General features: G+C 37.4%; 1 protein-coding gene across 2 annotated transcripts in view; it reads right to left on the bottom strand.

The window, feature by feature from the left end:
* Positions 1–113: 113 nt before the first annotated feature.
* Positions 114–15,568, bottom strand: part of MAN2B2 (mannosidase alpha class 2B member 2) — a 32,901-nt gene continuing 17,446 nt past the window's right edge. For both annotated transcript variants that reach the window (XM_032984540.2, XM_042808128.1), the window contains exons 7-19: positions 14,606–14,804; positions 11,886–12,076; positions 10,838–11,024; positions 9,805–9,938; positions 7,365–7,621; positions 5,267–5,458; positions 4,069–4,321; positions 3,853–3,963; positions 3,553–3,745; positions 2,740–2,892; positions 2,262–2,374; positions 1,246–1,363; positions 114–345 (exon numbers count right to left, since the gene is read on the bottom strand). In XM_032984540.2, the coding sequence (XP_032840431.2) occupies positions 251–345; positions 1,246–1,363; positions 2,262–2,374; positions 2,740–2,892; positions 3,553–3,745; positions 3,853–3,963; positions 4,069–4,321; positions 5,267–5,458; positions 7,365–7,621; positions 9,805–9,938; positions 10,838–11,024; positions 11,886–12,076; positions 14,606–14,804 (2,196 nt within the window). In that variant the 3' untranslated portion in view covers positions 114–250. The remainder of the gene's footprint in view (positions 346–1,245; positions 1,364–2,261; positions 2,375–2,739; positions 2,893–3,552; positions 3,746–3,852; positions 3,964–4,068; positions 4,322–5,266; positions 5,459–7,364; positions 7,622–9,804; positions 9,939–10,837; positions 11,025–11,885; positions 12,077–14,605; positions 14,805–15,568) is intronic.

Raw genomic sequence — 15,568 nt, 5'->3', positions numbered from 1 at the left:
CAATATGCTTATGCTGCAACAGCAAGGTAACTATTGAATTGAACACGTTTCAGAAAAAAAAAAATCATTTGCAAATAATTAACCAACAAAAATACCCACAACTCAGGCCAACATTTTAATTAAATTTAGTTTATTCCAAAATTACTATTTCTTTCACTAACAGCAGTAGAAAGTTTTTCAGAATCATCATTCATATCTTGAAACAAAAATTGGAAGCTATTACATATCCACTCCTGAAATATGTCAAACTTCATTGACCTTGAAAGTATACAAAGAAAGTCCGTATTTCCTTTGGGTGAACAGTTATTATACAGCTTTCTGAGGTGTCTGTGCTGTTGGGGAATCCTGTAAAACAGAAAAATGATGATAATTTATTAGAGAAATAGCTTTATTCAAATGTACATATTGTTCTATCTCAACAGTTTTAACTCATTGCTTCCTTAGAAGCTGGTGTTTGAGCAGATTCTCCTCCTTAAAGCTATAAGTGGTATGGAGCCTAAGATGCACCCATTCATACTATTAAAACGTACAACAATTCATCTTCTTTTCACACACTGACTCACATAGAAAACATGAAACAACTCCCCAGTCATGCACCTCTTCTTCATCATGAGTAAGCAGCAAGCAAGTCAAGCTGCAGGTCAAGTAGAGCTCTAAACTCTCACCTAGCCCAGCCCCAAACCTCTGCAAGCTTTTTAGAAGGCACATATATGGATGTAAGTGACAGTCAGGAGAATGTCCAAGCAAGTAGCTGCAGCTAGAACGAGAAATGAAATGAGGTCACCTACAGCACTTAACTTGAGTGTCAGCCCTCACTTGAATCTTATCCATGCAGTCCTTCAAGCTGATTAAAATGGGGATTTTTAACTGCAGCTGCCTGTTTTTCTGCAGCACATGCTTAAGCTCAGATTAACACAACTCATCAGCATCTGACAAAATCAATCTGTATCACAAGTGTAAATTCATGAAGTAGCCACTTCTGTCTCAACAAAGATAACTCCTGGAAGATTTCAAGCTTTTTAACACTTCTAGGCAAAACAAGCCATCAGAGTAATACAGCAGTCGAGTATTTGCAGGGAATCTGATAAATGTTACTGCTTGCAGGCTCTGCCAGGTACAAGATCTGTCATATAAAAGAACAATACATTTTTAATCTTGCAAATATTTTAATAGTTTTAATTAGACCATTCATCAAGCTTCAACAGTCAACAACGATACAGATACCAACCACTTTATTCCACCTACCTTTGCTTGGATATTGTGCAGTATTCCATTTCCACCGCTTCAAAGTGTTTATATCCCAGATGCCTGTGAGTGATCGCTCTTCCACTAGCATCACTGATCCTAATCCCTTTAGCAAAGACTGTGAGTAAAGAAAACAACAGGAATCAAACCACAGTTTTTTGAAAATAGCATCACACTCACCAGTTGAGTACACAATTAGACCAGAGTAGAACTTTCATCTTGAGCACTGATCTCTTAAGCATAGTAGTAGAAGACTTTAAAAACCTCCTAGGTTATGCAACATAAGGCCAACTACAGATTCACCAGGCTTCAAACTAAGAAGCTGAGATGCTGGGACCTTCCTTTGTGCTGTAGCAAAGTTCAGAGACTACTAATCTCTCCATTCAAGACCTGAAACTCAAACTGCACTTTTAAAAACAAAACAGAAAACCCTACACCTTGTTCCCCATGTTTCTGTCATCACAATCAAAATTTCGTATTTTAAAATAATAAACTCGTCATGTATTGTAAAATAATCTACTTCTACATGAAAGATAAAATAAACAAGAAACTGAAAATACAAAGTACATGATGGAAGTGACCAAAGTTTCAACAACTTGCAGAAATAAACTACAGAGAAAAAAAAAGTTTGTTTTCTTTAATCTTGTCCACATTTCATTAACTATAGGTATAATTTGCAATAACTAAAGAAACAGCAAAACAGATTCCCACTCTCTGCACTGGTTAAGGGATTGCAGGAAGTATTATACAACCAAGAGCTCAACAGAACCAGGCCTACCAATATTTATGCAGATCTTTATGCTGTGCCTATGGCAACTTCATCTGAAGTAACAGCTTCCGTGTTGCAAAGCTGAGTAAAAATAAGACCTGCTTCACTCAGAGGTTAGGGTTATACTAGTATTTTCGTATCCATCTTTTGTGGAGTCTCTAGCACATAGGATGTTTCACCTCAGAACCAGTTCTCTGTGGAACAAAAACACCTCAGGTGGTATTCTGTCTTGAAGGATTAAATTTACCTTCAGATTTACCATCACAGGTTGAGACAGCACAGGATCCTCTCCAACTTCATACAAGTGCCTAATTCTTAGCAGTACACGACTGAAGTCTGCATCACTTTGCTTCTGTTTACCTTTAAGAGAAAACAAAAATCTTAACATTTTTCTATTTTAAATATAAAACAAATTTTAACTATTTTTTTTTTAAGTTGTACACATAATTTGAACTTAATTCCCATTTTTTAAAATTAGGAAGGGGACCAACAGCAGAAAATACTCAGCATCCCCCGTTGACAGGAATGACACTAACAGGCATGATAAACTCATGCAGAAGAAATATTTTACTATTTGAGTAGAGCAATCATACAGTACAATTAACTTTCTTGATAGAGGAATTTAGCACTTTGAATAAATAAAAGTACTAGCTATATAAGATCGAAAGAAAAGAAAGCCAGCTTCTTTAAGTGTAACATCTAGCAACCCTTTTGAAAACACCTACCCATGCGGACACTGTGGACCTGCTCTGCATGATTAGAGCTGTATCTCCACCCTGGAATGCTCAGAGTCTGGAGATGAAGATTAGGTGGGACAGTTACAGGTGAACTGTAGACTGAATTCTCCTGAAGCTGTCCGGGTAGCTTTGGTTTATCTCCTTCATGCAAAGTGAAACAAAGCAAACATCAAACATCCATCACACACACAAGCCTGGCTGGAGTACTGTGGAAAGGTAAAGAGATTTTTGTTTTTTCTGCCAAGGCAGATGCAAAGCAAATGCTATGCTTTCTGCTCCAAGGCCTTCTGAGACAGAGCAGAAAGCAGCATTGATTTTAACTGCTGGGGAAGTATATTAGAGCTTTCCATAAAGCAAATTTCACTACAGCTTGAAGTTTCTATTCCACTACCGGGCTTCAGTTCTAGTTAATAAGTCCAACAAATATTTTTAAGAGACTGACTCAAAAATGGTCATTAAGGACTCAGCATCCAGGAAGCTGATATATGGTGCACTAGCTACTTTACACTAATTCCCTGTGTGGCTATTTTGTTCTCATTAGATGCTTTAAAATTTATTCTCCTCTGAAAGTAGAGATAATTACATAACAAGAGAAACATTTCATACACTTGGACAACATCCATGTTTTACATTAATGCAAAGTAATTAGCAGGCTCTAAATCTGCCTCCTAACCCACCATATACTAACTTTGCCACACAGAAGGCTTGAAGTCTGCATTTACAAATTTAACAGCATAAATCAAAGCAAAATAAAGAAGCCATTCAGATGATAAAGATAGCACAGGAGATGGAATGAGCTACCTGATAATGCTCCAAACATTACTACTGGCCTGTGTTCTAACGCTAGTCCATTTGTCCGATAGAAAATACTGGTGACAGCCTTGGTTCCTAAAATAAGCCAAAACACAGGGCGAACCACTGAAGTGTCATTCAAAGTGAGATTGTAATTCAGATCCCACTGAAGGTTGTTCCATAGTCTCCTGTGAAGCATCACCTGTATTGGGAAGGTAAATGTCATAACAATAATCAGCCACCACACTTCACTTATATTACCAGCAGCCATGAAATTATCTCCCAGAAAAAAAAGTATTTTTCTGTTACCTCCACTTGTCCATTTCCTTGACTTGAGACACCATGAGCTCTTTCTGCAAGCAGCATCAGTCTTGTGGTATTGTCTTCAATGTAGGCAGTCTGGACCATAGGATAATAGTTCTGAAAAGACACCATAAATCATGCAGTGATACTGTTACCTAAGTTGGTGGTAATGGAGAACCAAGATAAGACACGACTGACTTTGGATTACACCTTTGTGCCTACCCGAGCCACTGTGTTATTCACATATGCCTTGAATGGTCTTTTCTGAATCTGGTACCCATTGCTGTCAGTGTAGAGGAGCTGCCTAGTGTTCAAATTTGTGCTTGTTCTTAGAACTGCTTCACGATTTAATTCCAAAGGCCCAACGCTGTATTCTTGCTCTATCCTATGGCAAAGCAACTTCCCATCATAGCCTTCTGGTACAGTATACATCCTGGTGTATACTGCATATATGTAATCCTGAGCAGTAACATTACTGTAAAAATAAGAGAAGAGATACACAGAGTTTATAAAGTGGAGCACTCGATCAGTTATGTCAAGACTTGGAAATCATTCATGATGTCATCCTACACCGACAACTTTCTCGCCCATTTTCTATGTATTTCAGTAGATGTACAATTATTTTTAATTTCAGTTTAATTTTCAGATGTACAGACATTCAGCTGGAGTAAATGATATCCTACAATTTTCTTTAGTGTTGCAAGTGTAAAGAGGACTTCTCATTTGATTAGAGAGGCTATGCTTTTCTCAAAATTAACAAGGAACTTTAAAATAATCATGACTCCCTAAGAAGACTTTTACATTCTACAGAGTACAGGCATTTTTTCAAACTGGACAACACTAATTTTAATGCAAGAATTCCACTGTTTTCCAAAGGTCTTTCTTGACTACAATCCTTGTACAATGCCATCTAAAGCAAAAGGCTTCAATCAAATAATCAGATTTCAAAGAGGATGAAGGAGTTATAGACTAATATAATTTTAACACAGAAAAGTAGCTAGTTCATCAGGGAGCAGAATGTCCTTGTGTAGGATTCATTTCTCCTTTCTCTAATTCATTTATAAGGAAGATATTCACAGTTATAAAAATGAACCATTATGTCCAAATTCCAAATTCCACCCACATAAGAAGACATTAGCTACAATTTTCATTGAGTTGTATGGAACCAGGATCCCAACAGAAGCTGCACTATAAAGTGAATCACAGAAGATAACTCTGAACAATCTTCCTTTAAATATGTGCTATTTAGAGTAGGTGCTTCCTCAGCACCACATTTAGCAGATGAATGCTAGCTCTTTTTGTCTAAAACCTAAACAATACACAGACCTCACTGCTTAGAAGTAACTATACAGAATTCATCTCATACATCTCTACAGAGAATTAAACATTCCAGTGGAGTGAAGCTGTAGCGGTGTTGTACCTGTAGAAATACTGCCGTATCTCTGACAGCAAGTTTCCAGAAACCACTTCCAGTCCCACTGCTTTTGATGCTGGAACTGCTGAAGCATTTGGGGCAAATAAGTAGTTATCTGAAATGGGTCCTTTCATCACATCTCCATTCACATGGTACTCCAGGAATTCCTGGGTCATTTGGACAGTCTGGTTAGTCTCCCTGTGAATCCACAGAAGAGGAAAGCTTATATTACTTACAAACACATTTTGTACTTAATAGATACAAAGCTGAACTGAAACAGGAATGAGGCTGGGAATGCAAGAAAAAAAATGTTTCCTCAAAGCAAATAACTGATTTTATAAGGTTTAGTAAATGAGGACAGCAGAGAATTAAAGTGCTTCCCATCAAGACATCTGTCAGTGTGTAAATAAATGGAGTTTCTATGTTGTATTATACTTTCGTAAAATAGAAACCTCTTAAGACAGAACAACATCCACATTAGCTCATTGTTTTGATGTGAAAGTTGCTACAGAATCAAAAACTACCCATTGCACAAAAATGAGGTATGTTGCATCTTATTAATGAATAATCAGGTTCATTTAACTGATTTTGTTGCTAGGTAAATCAGCATGATGCAAGTTTCCATATCTAACACTGGTAATGAATATAATGGCAATAGGATACCAAAATTTACACTCACTTAGTACCTACTTTGTGTCCTCATTTCTTCCCTGAAGCTTACAGTTTAGCTATTTGTTATTCCATATTGCCCTCAGCTACCTGCTCTGCTCTTCTTTAGGAGCCTGGCTGGCAAAATGGGAAAAATCACTTAGTCTGGCACATAAATTTAAACTGCCAACAATTTTAGTTAGTGTTAATACAGCAACCTACGAACTGTAATGACTGAGGAGTGAAACATATCCAAGTCTTATCTACCACTTCAGTTATAGGGCATTTCCAGTGCAGAGGCAGGACCAAGAAGTTCTAACTATTGCAGTTCTAACTTTATAAGGCTTCACAGTTGAAGATCCCAATTTTTTTAACTTTTGCTCCCATTCTAACCTGCTGGTCTGCTCTTTCCCATTACCCGCAAAGCAAATTTCCTGAAACTCAAACATTCTGGGCTTGCCTGAAGGCTTGTGAAGAAAGTGAATACTCCCTTTCTCCTACATGCTGAATTCCAGCTCTTGCTGCCTGCCAGAACAGGGTGGAGAAAAATGGAATTTGAATTCAGATTTCTCTTATTCCTTACTGTGTTTCTTATGATATTTCTCATGGAATCTGGAAACAGTTAAGAACCAGAGGCACTTTGAGAAAATACTTCAGGGCTCTTAATTAAGGCACATCTGTACTTTTAAAGCTGATTCTAGCTGGACAACAAGTTCTTACTCTAGGAGGCAGAATTATGAACAAAAACACAAAGGTGAAAGAGGTCTAGTAGTCACTAGGCCAATTCCAAAGGGAACAAATCTTCCATCAGTACATAGCTGACAACCTGAATCCTGAGCAGGAAAAGAACAGCACAACTCCAGTGAAATGGAAGGGATTGGGCCCATTCACGTCAGCTGAGAAAGTGCAGACCCCAAATCTCACCTCAATCTTGATTGTTCTTCCACTTTATTTGCCCGATTAAATAGAATTTCCGTAGTTAAATGCTCCCTTTCAAAGTTTTTTAGTTTCCTACCACAGAAACAGTGATACAGGACTTGCAAAACACTACTGATTAGTATGAGAAAGCTCTTGCTTTATCATGCAAGTCTCATTGCATAGCCATAATGTATGTTCTTACTTATTTATTTTTAATACAAACACACATTCATAACCCTCGGTAGTTCCAAAATGTGATGAGATTCTACTACTTAGTACTGCGATGTGTCATCTTTGATAGATTGTATGGTTAAACAGGGCAACAACATTACAGAAATAGCATGAAATCACACCTAAACTAGTGTTGATGTTTCTTGTAGAAAGGAGAACATGTGAACTGGAGATAAAAAACAGTATTTGTAAAGAACATGTTCTTAATTAAGTCTCAGAATTAAGACACAATACAGTCCTTGGGCGTATTTTTACAAACGGTTTTACAGAATCTGAAACATTATTGAAAACAAGCAAGCAATCTCACCTCTCTGTAATGCTGTGCATTAGATTTGTGTTTTGGTCAAACAAGACCTGGTAGCAGTTGTTAACCACAGGAAGGAACTGATGACTTTGTTGATGTGCACCAGTTATGTCTTTTCGCTTGTACTTAACTGATCTTCCAATAAATGCAGACTGTTTACCATTCAGGGGTTTAACACTGTATTTTCTGTAGCTCAGACCACTTATTGCAACTAGAATATAGAGATCATAGGTAGAACGGGACTCCGCTGAGCTTTGAACCTGTGTGTTAACAAACGCAACAACGGTCAATTACAGAAAATTAATTAGCAAGGCAACTATGTTGGGTACAAAGACATGTCTTGTAAGCCCTAAATTACAAAAATTAACTACTAGTTATTTTTCAAATTTCTAAACATGCCATTCTTCTTTTTTCAAATTTCTAAACATGCCATTCTTCTAATTCTTAATTATGATGTAGTTCTGTGCTGCTTTTCATTGGGAGCTTGGTGAACTTGGATTAAGCTTTGCCTTTCTGTAAAGGAAAGAAGGTCACTAAACAGATTACAGAGTTAGGTCTTATTTTAATGTGAACGTGGTATCGTAGATCTTGATTTAGGATCACATTACGAAATGTCTATATGAGCAGAAATTAAACTAATTAGTCAAATGACAGAAAAGAGACTGAAGCATTAGGGAGGTGACTAGTGCAAGTACGAAAAAACTCATGGCAAAAAGAGAAAGCACCCAGACATGGCCTCACCTTAAGCAAGGCGTACAGAGAGAGAAGTAGAACCACGTGGCATAGAGGAAACAGAACACCAGTGTTGCTTAATATCAAAATACCTTAAACAACAGTTTTTAATCATCTTTCATTTACAAATATCCTGCCCATTAATGTTATATAATTCAGTAGTAGTTTTGGTTTGGGGCAAGAAAATGGAACTAGAGAAATACTGTACAGATTGCATGGAAAAAGAGGTTAGTTATAAACTAACCAGAAATTAAAGCAAGTTGTCTGTACCTTCACACTATGGACCGGCACGTCCAGTTACTCACACCGCAGACCTCCTAATGTCAGTGATATCAAGACGGCCTACTCCCATTCTCTGCCTTCACTATGCAACTCACTCATGCGGTGCAGAAGGCAGAGCACTTGCTAAGCCTCATTTCCTCTCAGTCACATACTCACTTCAGGGTTCTGAGCTGAAGATTTCTTTCTCTCAAAAGGAAGGATGGGGTGACACAAATGTACTTTTGAACAGTACATACTGGAAAAAAAGATCCCAAACCATCTTTTCATTACTGGTAAAGAGATTTCATTTAGCCTCAAGTGCCTATCCACATGCATGTATGAATAACATGTAGGAAAATAATACAGACCAACTCCGGAACAGAGAACTTTGTCTTTTTAAAATAAAGAATGACAGCTTGACTTCAGGGCACCCTAAATCCTGAAATGAATGCTTTAAATAGATGTGAATCTCCTTGTATCTTACAAGACTAAAGTAATTCACATGGTAGAACTTCTGGGAGGTAAGTGGCTGACAGGTAGGTGTGACCATGTGCTAACCCAAGAGACTGATGGCTTCCAAATGAAGGCAGTATGGTCTTACACCCTTGTCATGTATATATCTGCAGGAACAGGAGATAGCTCTTGTGTACCACTACCTGGCTACAATGTGCCTTGATGCACGGTGCTGATCATAAGCCACAGATAATAGAAACTCTGTCCAGCTGGCAGAACTTGCTGAGCTATCTGGCATCTTGGGGACAGAGGGAAGCATCTGGAATTGTGTCATGCCTCTCCAGGCCTTACATGCAAGAGGCATTTCTGCAGTTTTATCAAGGGATTGATGATGATGCACTCTCTACAGCAGATGCTCCTGAGAAAGCCTAGTGCTAGCTTTCATTTGAGGCCACCTTCTCTCCCAGGGAACAGCTGGCCTTGTCTTGGAGCTTGGCTATGTCAGAATGTTGTGTAATATGGAAGCTGACTGTCCCCAGGTTCTTTTGGGCTTGTAATTAAGACCTACATTTCTTAAATGTCTTTTCTTCCCCAAGGCAATCTGTCAATTGTACTAATGGGACTGTCAATTGTAGGGCAGGGCTTCAACCAAGAAGGCTTTATTGGAAACAATGTTTTTTACAGAAAGAAAAGCAAGATAAGAAGTACCAGGTCACACACAGCAGGCAAGCAAAGGACAAACCAAACGCACTAGAAGAGCAGGAGACACTTTTGGACCTTAAGACAAAAAAATTCTAGTTGAGAGAACAAGCAAGTAAAAAAAAAAAAATAGAAAGAAAAAAAATCACTTGAAGGACCACTAGGAAAACCCCAGTTTTAACCAATACTTGTTTTCATTATAATACTATATATTTCCACACTTCGATAGGAGGTAGGATCAAGCCAGTGAAAACTGACAAGTGAAAGAAAAGCAATGGAAAGAAACAAAGTTAAGTACCTGTGTTGGTACAGAATGTCCCAGTTCATCATATACACTCATTGCCAAGTGGCTGACAGAAACTGTGACAAAGGTAGTGATGTTCCATGCCAGTGGATTATAGACAACAACATATTGGTCAATATCTGTAGCACCTTTGTGCACACAAACAAAGCCATCAGTCACTAAAACTATGTATTTTTAAAATGTGTTATTAAAAAGTATTTGAGAGATCTGCCTAGGTACAACCATCTTCAAAAATTTTAACATAAGACCCCGCAGTAAAACTTCATGATTGAAAAAAGGAAAACATTTTATAGTACTCCATAAAAGCCTCTTCTGCTTTATTCTTTACCCAATAAAAAGAGACTGTGTTTTCAGAAAATGACCTGAGTTGAATGTAAATGCATTTAGTGAAAATAAGCAGCTTACCACAACTCACTGTCATGCAGTATTAACTTTATCAGTTATACAGAAGATCAAATGAAAAGCCTAATCTAAAAACAACCCTGTAAAAAAACAAATCAGTCTGTTGAGCAGCCCACGGCACTACTTACATTTGAGTGTTTAAAAAGTTTCCAAAGTAAAGATAAGAGGGAACATACAGTCTTTAGAATAGACTCCTTAAAAATCCTTTACATTTTTTACACAAGCTGGCAGTACGCTACAGCGAGATTCTTAACTGTGACTGTGCTTCTTACTGTATAACCTTAGGTTGCACAGTAAGGTTAGTTTAGTAATTATCCCAATCAGCACGTCTTCCTACCCTCTGTTATACAGTTGAGGTCTGAATCTGGGAGCCAGGTCTAATATATGCACTGGGACAGGGCTCTGCCTAACATCAGTTTAAATATCCTGGTTTCAGATGGTTGAAATCTGAGAGCTCATAAATTCTTCTGAGTTTGCATCAGGTCTAGCAGGTCTTATAAGGCAAACAGGATTTTCCAGTTGTGGTCCACAGAACTTAAGTGGTACATATTATATTGTTTTGGAGGAAAACATGATCGCTTTCATAAGTAAGCCTGAAAATGGGAGAAGCTGTGTTAAAAAGTACCTGGTATTCCTGAGTCTTTATTGTAAACAGAAGAATAGACCTCTCCGTTCTTCTTTGCTTTGTTCATGTCAAAGATTATGGAGGCCACTAGCTTCTTCACGTTGAACATTCCATACATCAAGTTATTCATGTACATGTCCTTCACCTTGGGAGACTCTGTCCCCGTTATACCATCGTGGTGCTGGACCTTACATTTAAGAGTAGTTCAAAAGGTCACAATGCAACAGGATGACAACTTCAGGTTTGGATTTGTATCAACATGGTCCACTAGCCTTCAGACATATAACTTAAAATAAGGTATTACAGCTATATTCAGAGATTCACATTTTGCCTAATCCAAATTGCTATATATAGAATTAAACGGTCAAAGACAAGATGCACATAGCTTTCACTCTAAACATATTCCTCTTTTAATATTTAGAAATTACTGAAGTTACATACTTAGAGGAAAAAAATTACAAGTTACCAAAACCAAGAATGCAGCAAAAATACCATAATAAGACAGGGTTTCAATTTCCTATTAAGATCTGGTCAATAACTTAGCTGACAAAATATTTATTAACAGCAAAAGCATTGTGGCCTGTAACTATTAATAGCATGAAGCTGATCACTTAGCTGATGAACTTTAAAGAAACAGATCTGTTCTTCGTTTTCTAACTTGCAGAAGCAGAGATTATCAGTAGTTTTCAGTTAGTTCAGTTTTTGTTTGTTCGTTTAATTTTTAAAAAACATTTTAAAAATAAATAAACCTAACATTAAAAAAAGGAATTTCACATGCAAAGTTTGAAACCACATACTCTACTACCAGAGGAAGAAAACATCTGCCAGTAATCATGTCCTGAATGCACGGCTAAGGGGCTGAAGTCATCTTTCAATACAAGTTATTTGAAAAATTGCTTTATTTTTATTTATGACTTACTAAAGAGGAAAGTTATTTCTAAAAACATAAATGAAACCTCAAGACACTCCAGTTGAAATACTTAAGCAAAACTTTACCTTTAGGCAATAAACATTTTCATTCAAATTAAAAAACTAAATCAGTCTTTACCTCTGAAACTGCCCATCTGAGGCTCTGAAGTTGTTTTAAGGCTCTACATTTGCAAATAGAACCTGCTGGGTGTTTCCGGACATACTGTGTGAAAAAAGACTCTCCAGCATAAAGCAGTGAACTTGCTCTCCTTGCAATTCCTTTTAATGTGCTCCGAGAAGTATAAAACCCAGTCCATGCTTGAAACGGCTCTGTTAAGAGTTGATCAGATCTAATACATGCCAAAATACCATTTCAGTTATTACTTATTTGTTATTCATTAGACTACTACTGTACAGCTTCTTACGTGAAACCTGCTGTGGATTTACACAGCAGCCATCAAATGGAATAGTCATAAACTCTGCAAAGAAACACAGCCACAAATGTGTGCTTCTGAAAACTACAATCTTTCCCACAGGTCTAGTAACATAAGTGTTGATACAACACCATTATTGACCAAGTTAGCCTGTGTTTGCAAAACTCTCTGTTTTGTAGATCTGCACAAAACAATTTCAGAAGCTTCACTGAAGTATATGTTATTACTCATGAATAAAAAAAGTGGATTATAATCCTTGGTAACTGCTTGATACAAGCTCTCTATATTCCCCCCTTTTAGCCAAAGGGATTTATCTTAAATTTAGTTTCCTCAAAATGGAGTAGAAAGAGTGACACGATGACTCCAAACTACTGTAGCACTTCAAACTACATCAAAAGATGCCCTCAAGTGGTCAGTGGTAAGTATTTGTGCTAATATGTTCCAGTATCCCATAGAGCAAACTAGTAAAACAAGTATTTGTTTTTAAAACATCCAAATCTCTACTTAATAGGGTTTCTTGTTTGTTTAGAGGGATTTTTTTTTTATTATGCCACTGATAAATAGTTTTTCCAGACAGAAGTTGCAGAAAGTGCTTTATAAAGTGCATATATGCAACCATAACAACCTGCTATCAGCATAGGATCAAAGGCAACAATTAGAAAGTGGGATCTTTTGCTCAAAAACTCCAGGACAAATTATTTTTGGCCTGAAAAATGCTAGAAGTTCAAACAGAATTAATTCCATTTCAGTTTTCAAGGTTGCAAGCAGAAGAGTCACATATGCATACCAGCACAATACACGAATGTAGAGTAGAAAAAGGAAATACTTAGCTGGGACTTAAAAATTGAGTTTCAAATGCGTATGTCAGAAGTGACACTGAGCCCAATAAGTGATTCATAATAAAATGGCATAGAAAGAATGAGAGAGGATTAATCATCAGGTAGCAAAATTGTATGTGGGAGAAAGTGCACTCAAATCTATACTGCAATTGCAAGGCACAGTAAGTCATTTGGGGAAGAAATTGCAGCTATGTGTGGGCACCCACTTGGAACACTGAAGGTGCTGCATTATGCAAGCTAATGGCAATCAACTCCTGCCTGTAAATTATGCCAAAAGATATAGGTAAGAGCCCAGATGTAAAAGGATATTAGCACTTAAAAATGGCAGTGCATTTATCAGCAAATTGTTAGATATGACATGATCCCTAGAGGGAGGTGAGTAAGGGATCAGTCCATGTAATGATTCACAGGAAGCAACAGTTATTTTTATTAATTTAAAAGCTAATAGATATGTTACAGAATATTGGATATATAAGCTAAATTTGGGTTGTAATAGTCTGAGATACACATCCACATTGCCTAACAATGTGATGAAGTAGTGGTAGCTACAATTATATAGAAAGGTATTGTAATGATACCAATGATATTTTAATGATAACCCAGGCATGTAACAGTAACAATGGGACATGGCTCTCTTTGTCCATGCATGAATCACTTTCTAGGTATCTTTCAGTTTACCAGCTTCATTTCGGTTCCCTGGATCCTGGAGCACTGTGTCCTTAACTACAGCTCATTTTTGGGGTAGAGGAGAGGCGTAACATGCACATCTAATACTGCAGAATACCTAGGAGACTACAGGTTATTTGTGCATGCTAATGTGTGGGAGGCAGAGAAAAGAATGAATTCCAAGTTAAATGTCTAAACATGAAACAAATAGTCAAAATCTATACATGAAGCAGAATGAGTCCAAGGATCTCAGTTTTAGAGAGTTCAGACAGGACCCCTCCAATGTCACGAGAGATTTCTTGTATTAATGGTGCTGGTACACCTCTGTGAAACACCTTTGCCTGTTGCTGCTGTCTGCTAACCAGTTCGCAGTGTGTTACACACTTTACAGTCTTTTTTCCTTTATCCATCCGCTGAAATATCTTTCAGCCAGGTGGCCTAGGCCTACAGGTTTATCTCACTGCTCGCTGTTTTCACTGTAACTGAACCTGATTAGTGAAGTATCTATACATTTCCTCAGGTCATTTAAAAAGTTTGGATTACATTATACACATGAATATACCTTGCACTCAGCTTCCATTTGCATTCTATTGATATTCAAAGACAGCAAAACAAAAAACCCCAAGTTCAACTTCTTACCAAGTTTGCCTATTTCTACGCTCTTTCTATCAGGGTCTCTTCCTCCACCCATTGCTTCCAACAGTTCCAAAGAAATATTTCAACCACTACCTTACCATCTTTCTTGTACCACTAAGTTGGGATCAGTTTGTCTATTTGAGGATGTCTGGTAGTGTAAATAAATGTTACAAGGAGATGGTGTTTTTTGTCTTACTTTATTTCCTATTTTCTCAATTTCCCTTTATTAAAATTTTAAATACGCACATTTGAGGCAGACATTATGCAGTTGTGAACTTAATTACCTGTTGAATATGGAAGAAAGTCTTGAGAGTCCCGAATTTCCCATGTAAGATTTCTGCTATAAACTGCTTGGAAGTAATCACCAACAGTGGCATACTGGACAGTCACTCCAAACACATCAGAATGCTTGTTAATATAATCCAACAACAGGTCCATGTTGGAGTACTGAACAGATGCATTAAAGAACTGTTTGTCACAGCCCTGAAATTCCAAAAACAGAACAGCCAAATGAATTTGGGTCATGCAATTTAGAAGGATTTTTTTAACACTGGCCTACATCAAAGTGGTATTTCTTTTGCTCTTGACTGCCCACATGAAAGCTATTTGCTAAAAAATGTCAAGAACGGGTAGTTACTTGCACAGATCAGCTGATAGCCAATTAGCCTTACAGATAAGGAAAAGTGTGTTGACAAACCATACTGTGCAAGAGCATGAAATTTCATGGTAGCAATTGGAAAATACATGCATACATGTCTGGAAAGATGACCTGTGTTTCTTTACATCCGGCATTTCTCCCACTTAGTAGAAAATAAGGAAGGTCTTATTTTCTGCTCTTAAGAATGCTTACAGCTTTAGGAAGTGCTGAGGACATGACGTGAAAAAAACAAATCTGGACAGACATCCCTGTAGTACAAACATCACACAATGTGTTGCTCATTCCCCATCATGACAGTTGACTATAGTACCTCCGATGCTCATACAAATAGTTGAGAGGTGATACACTGTGTATTAGAGCATTTTTTTTTTTTTGAGCATGCTTGCACAACTTCTGCCTTCTGTTGAAGGTGTCTCAATACAGACCATCTGCACATACAAACATTTAAAAAAAGACATGACTAATCATGCCTTTGTTCAGTTACAATAGCTGAACAAGAAAATGAGAGTCTGTCAGTCATGGCACCACACGTATTCTTACAGTATCAGTATTACAGCATAGGCATCAATCGGAAGCACATAAAGATGCT

The sequence above is a fragment of the Tyto alba genome, unplaced genomic scaffold (genome assembly GCF_018691265.1).
Source record: "Tyto alba isolate M040663 unplaced genomic scaffold, T.alba_DEE_v4.0 Super-Scaffold_6, whole genome shotgun sequence".
NCBI lineage: Eukaryota > Metazoa > Chordata > Aves > Strigiformes > Tytonidae > Tyto > Tyto alba.
The sequence above is the reverse complement of the archived record's forward strand: the minus strand, read 5'-3'. Positions and strand labels throughout refer to the sequence as shown.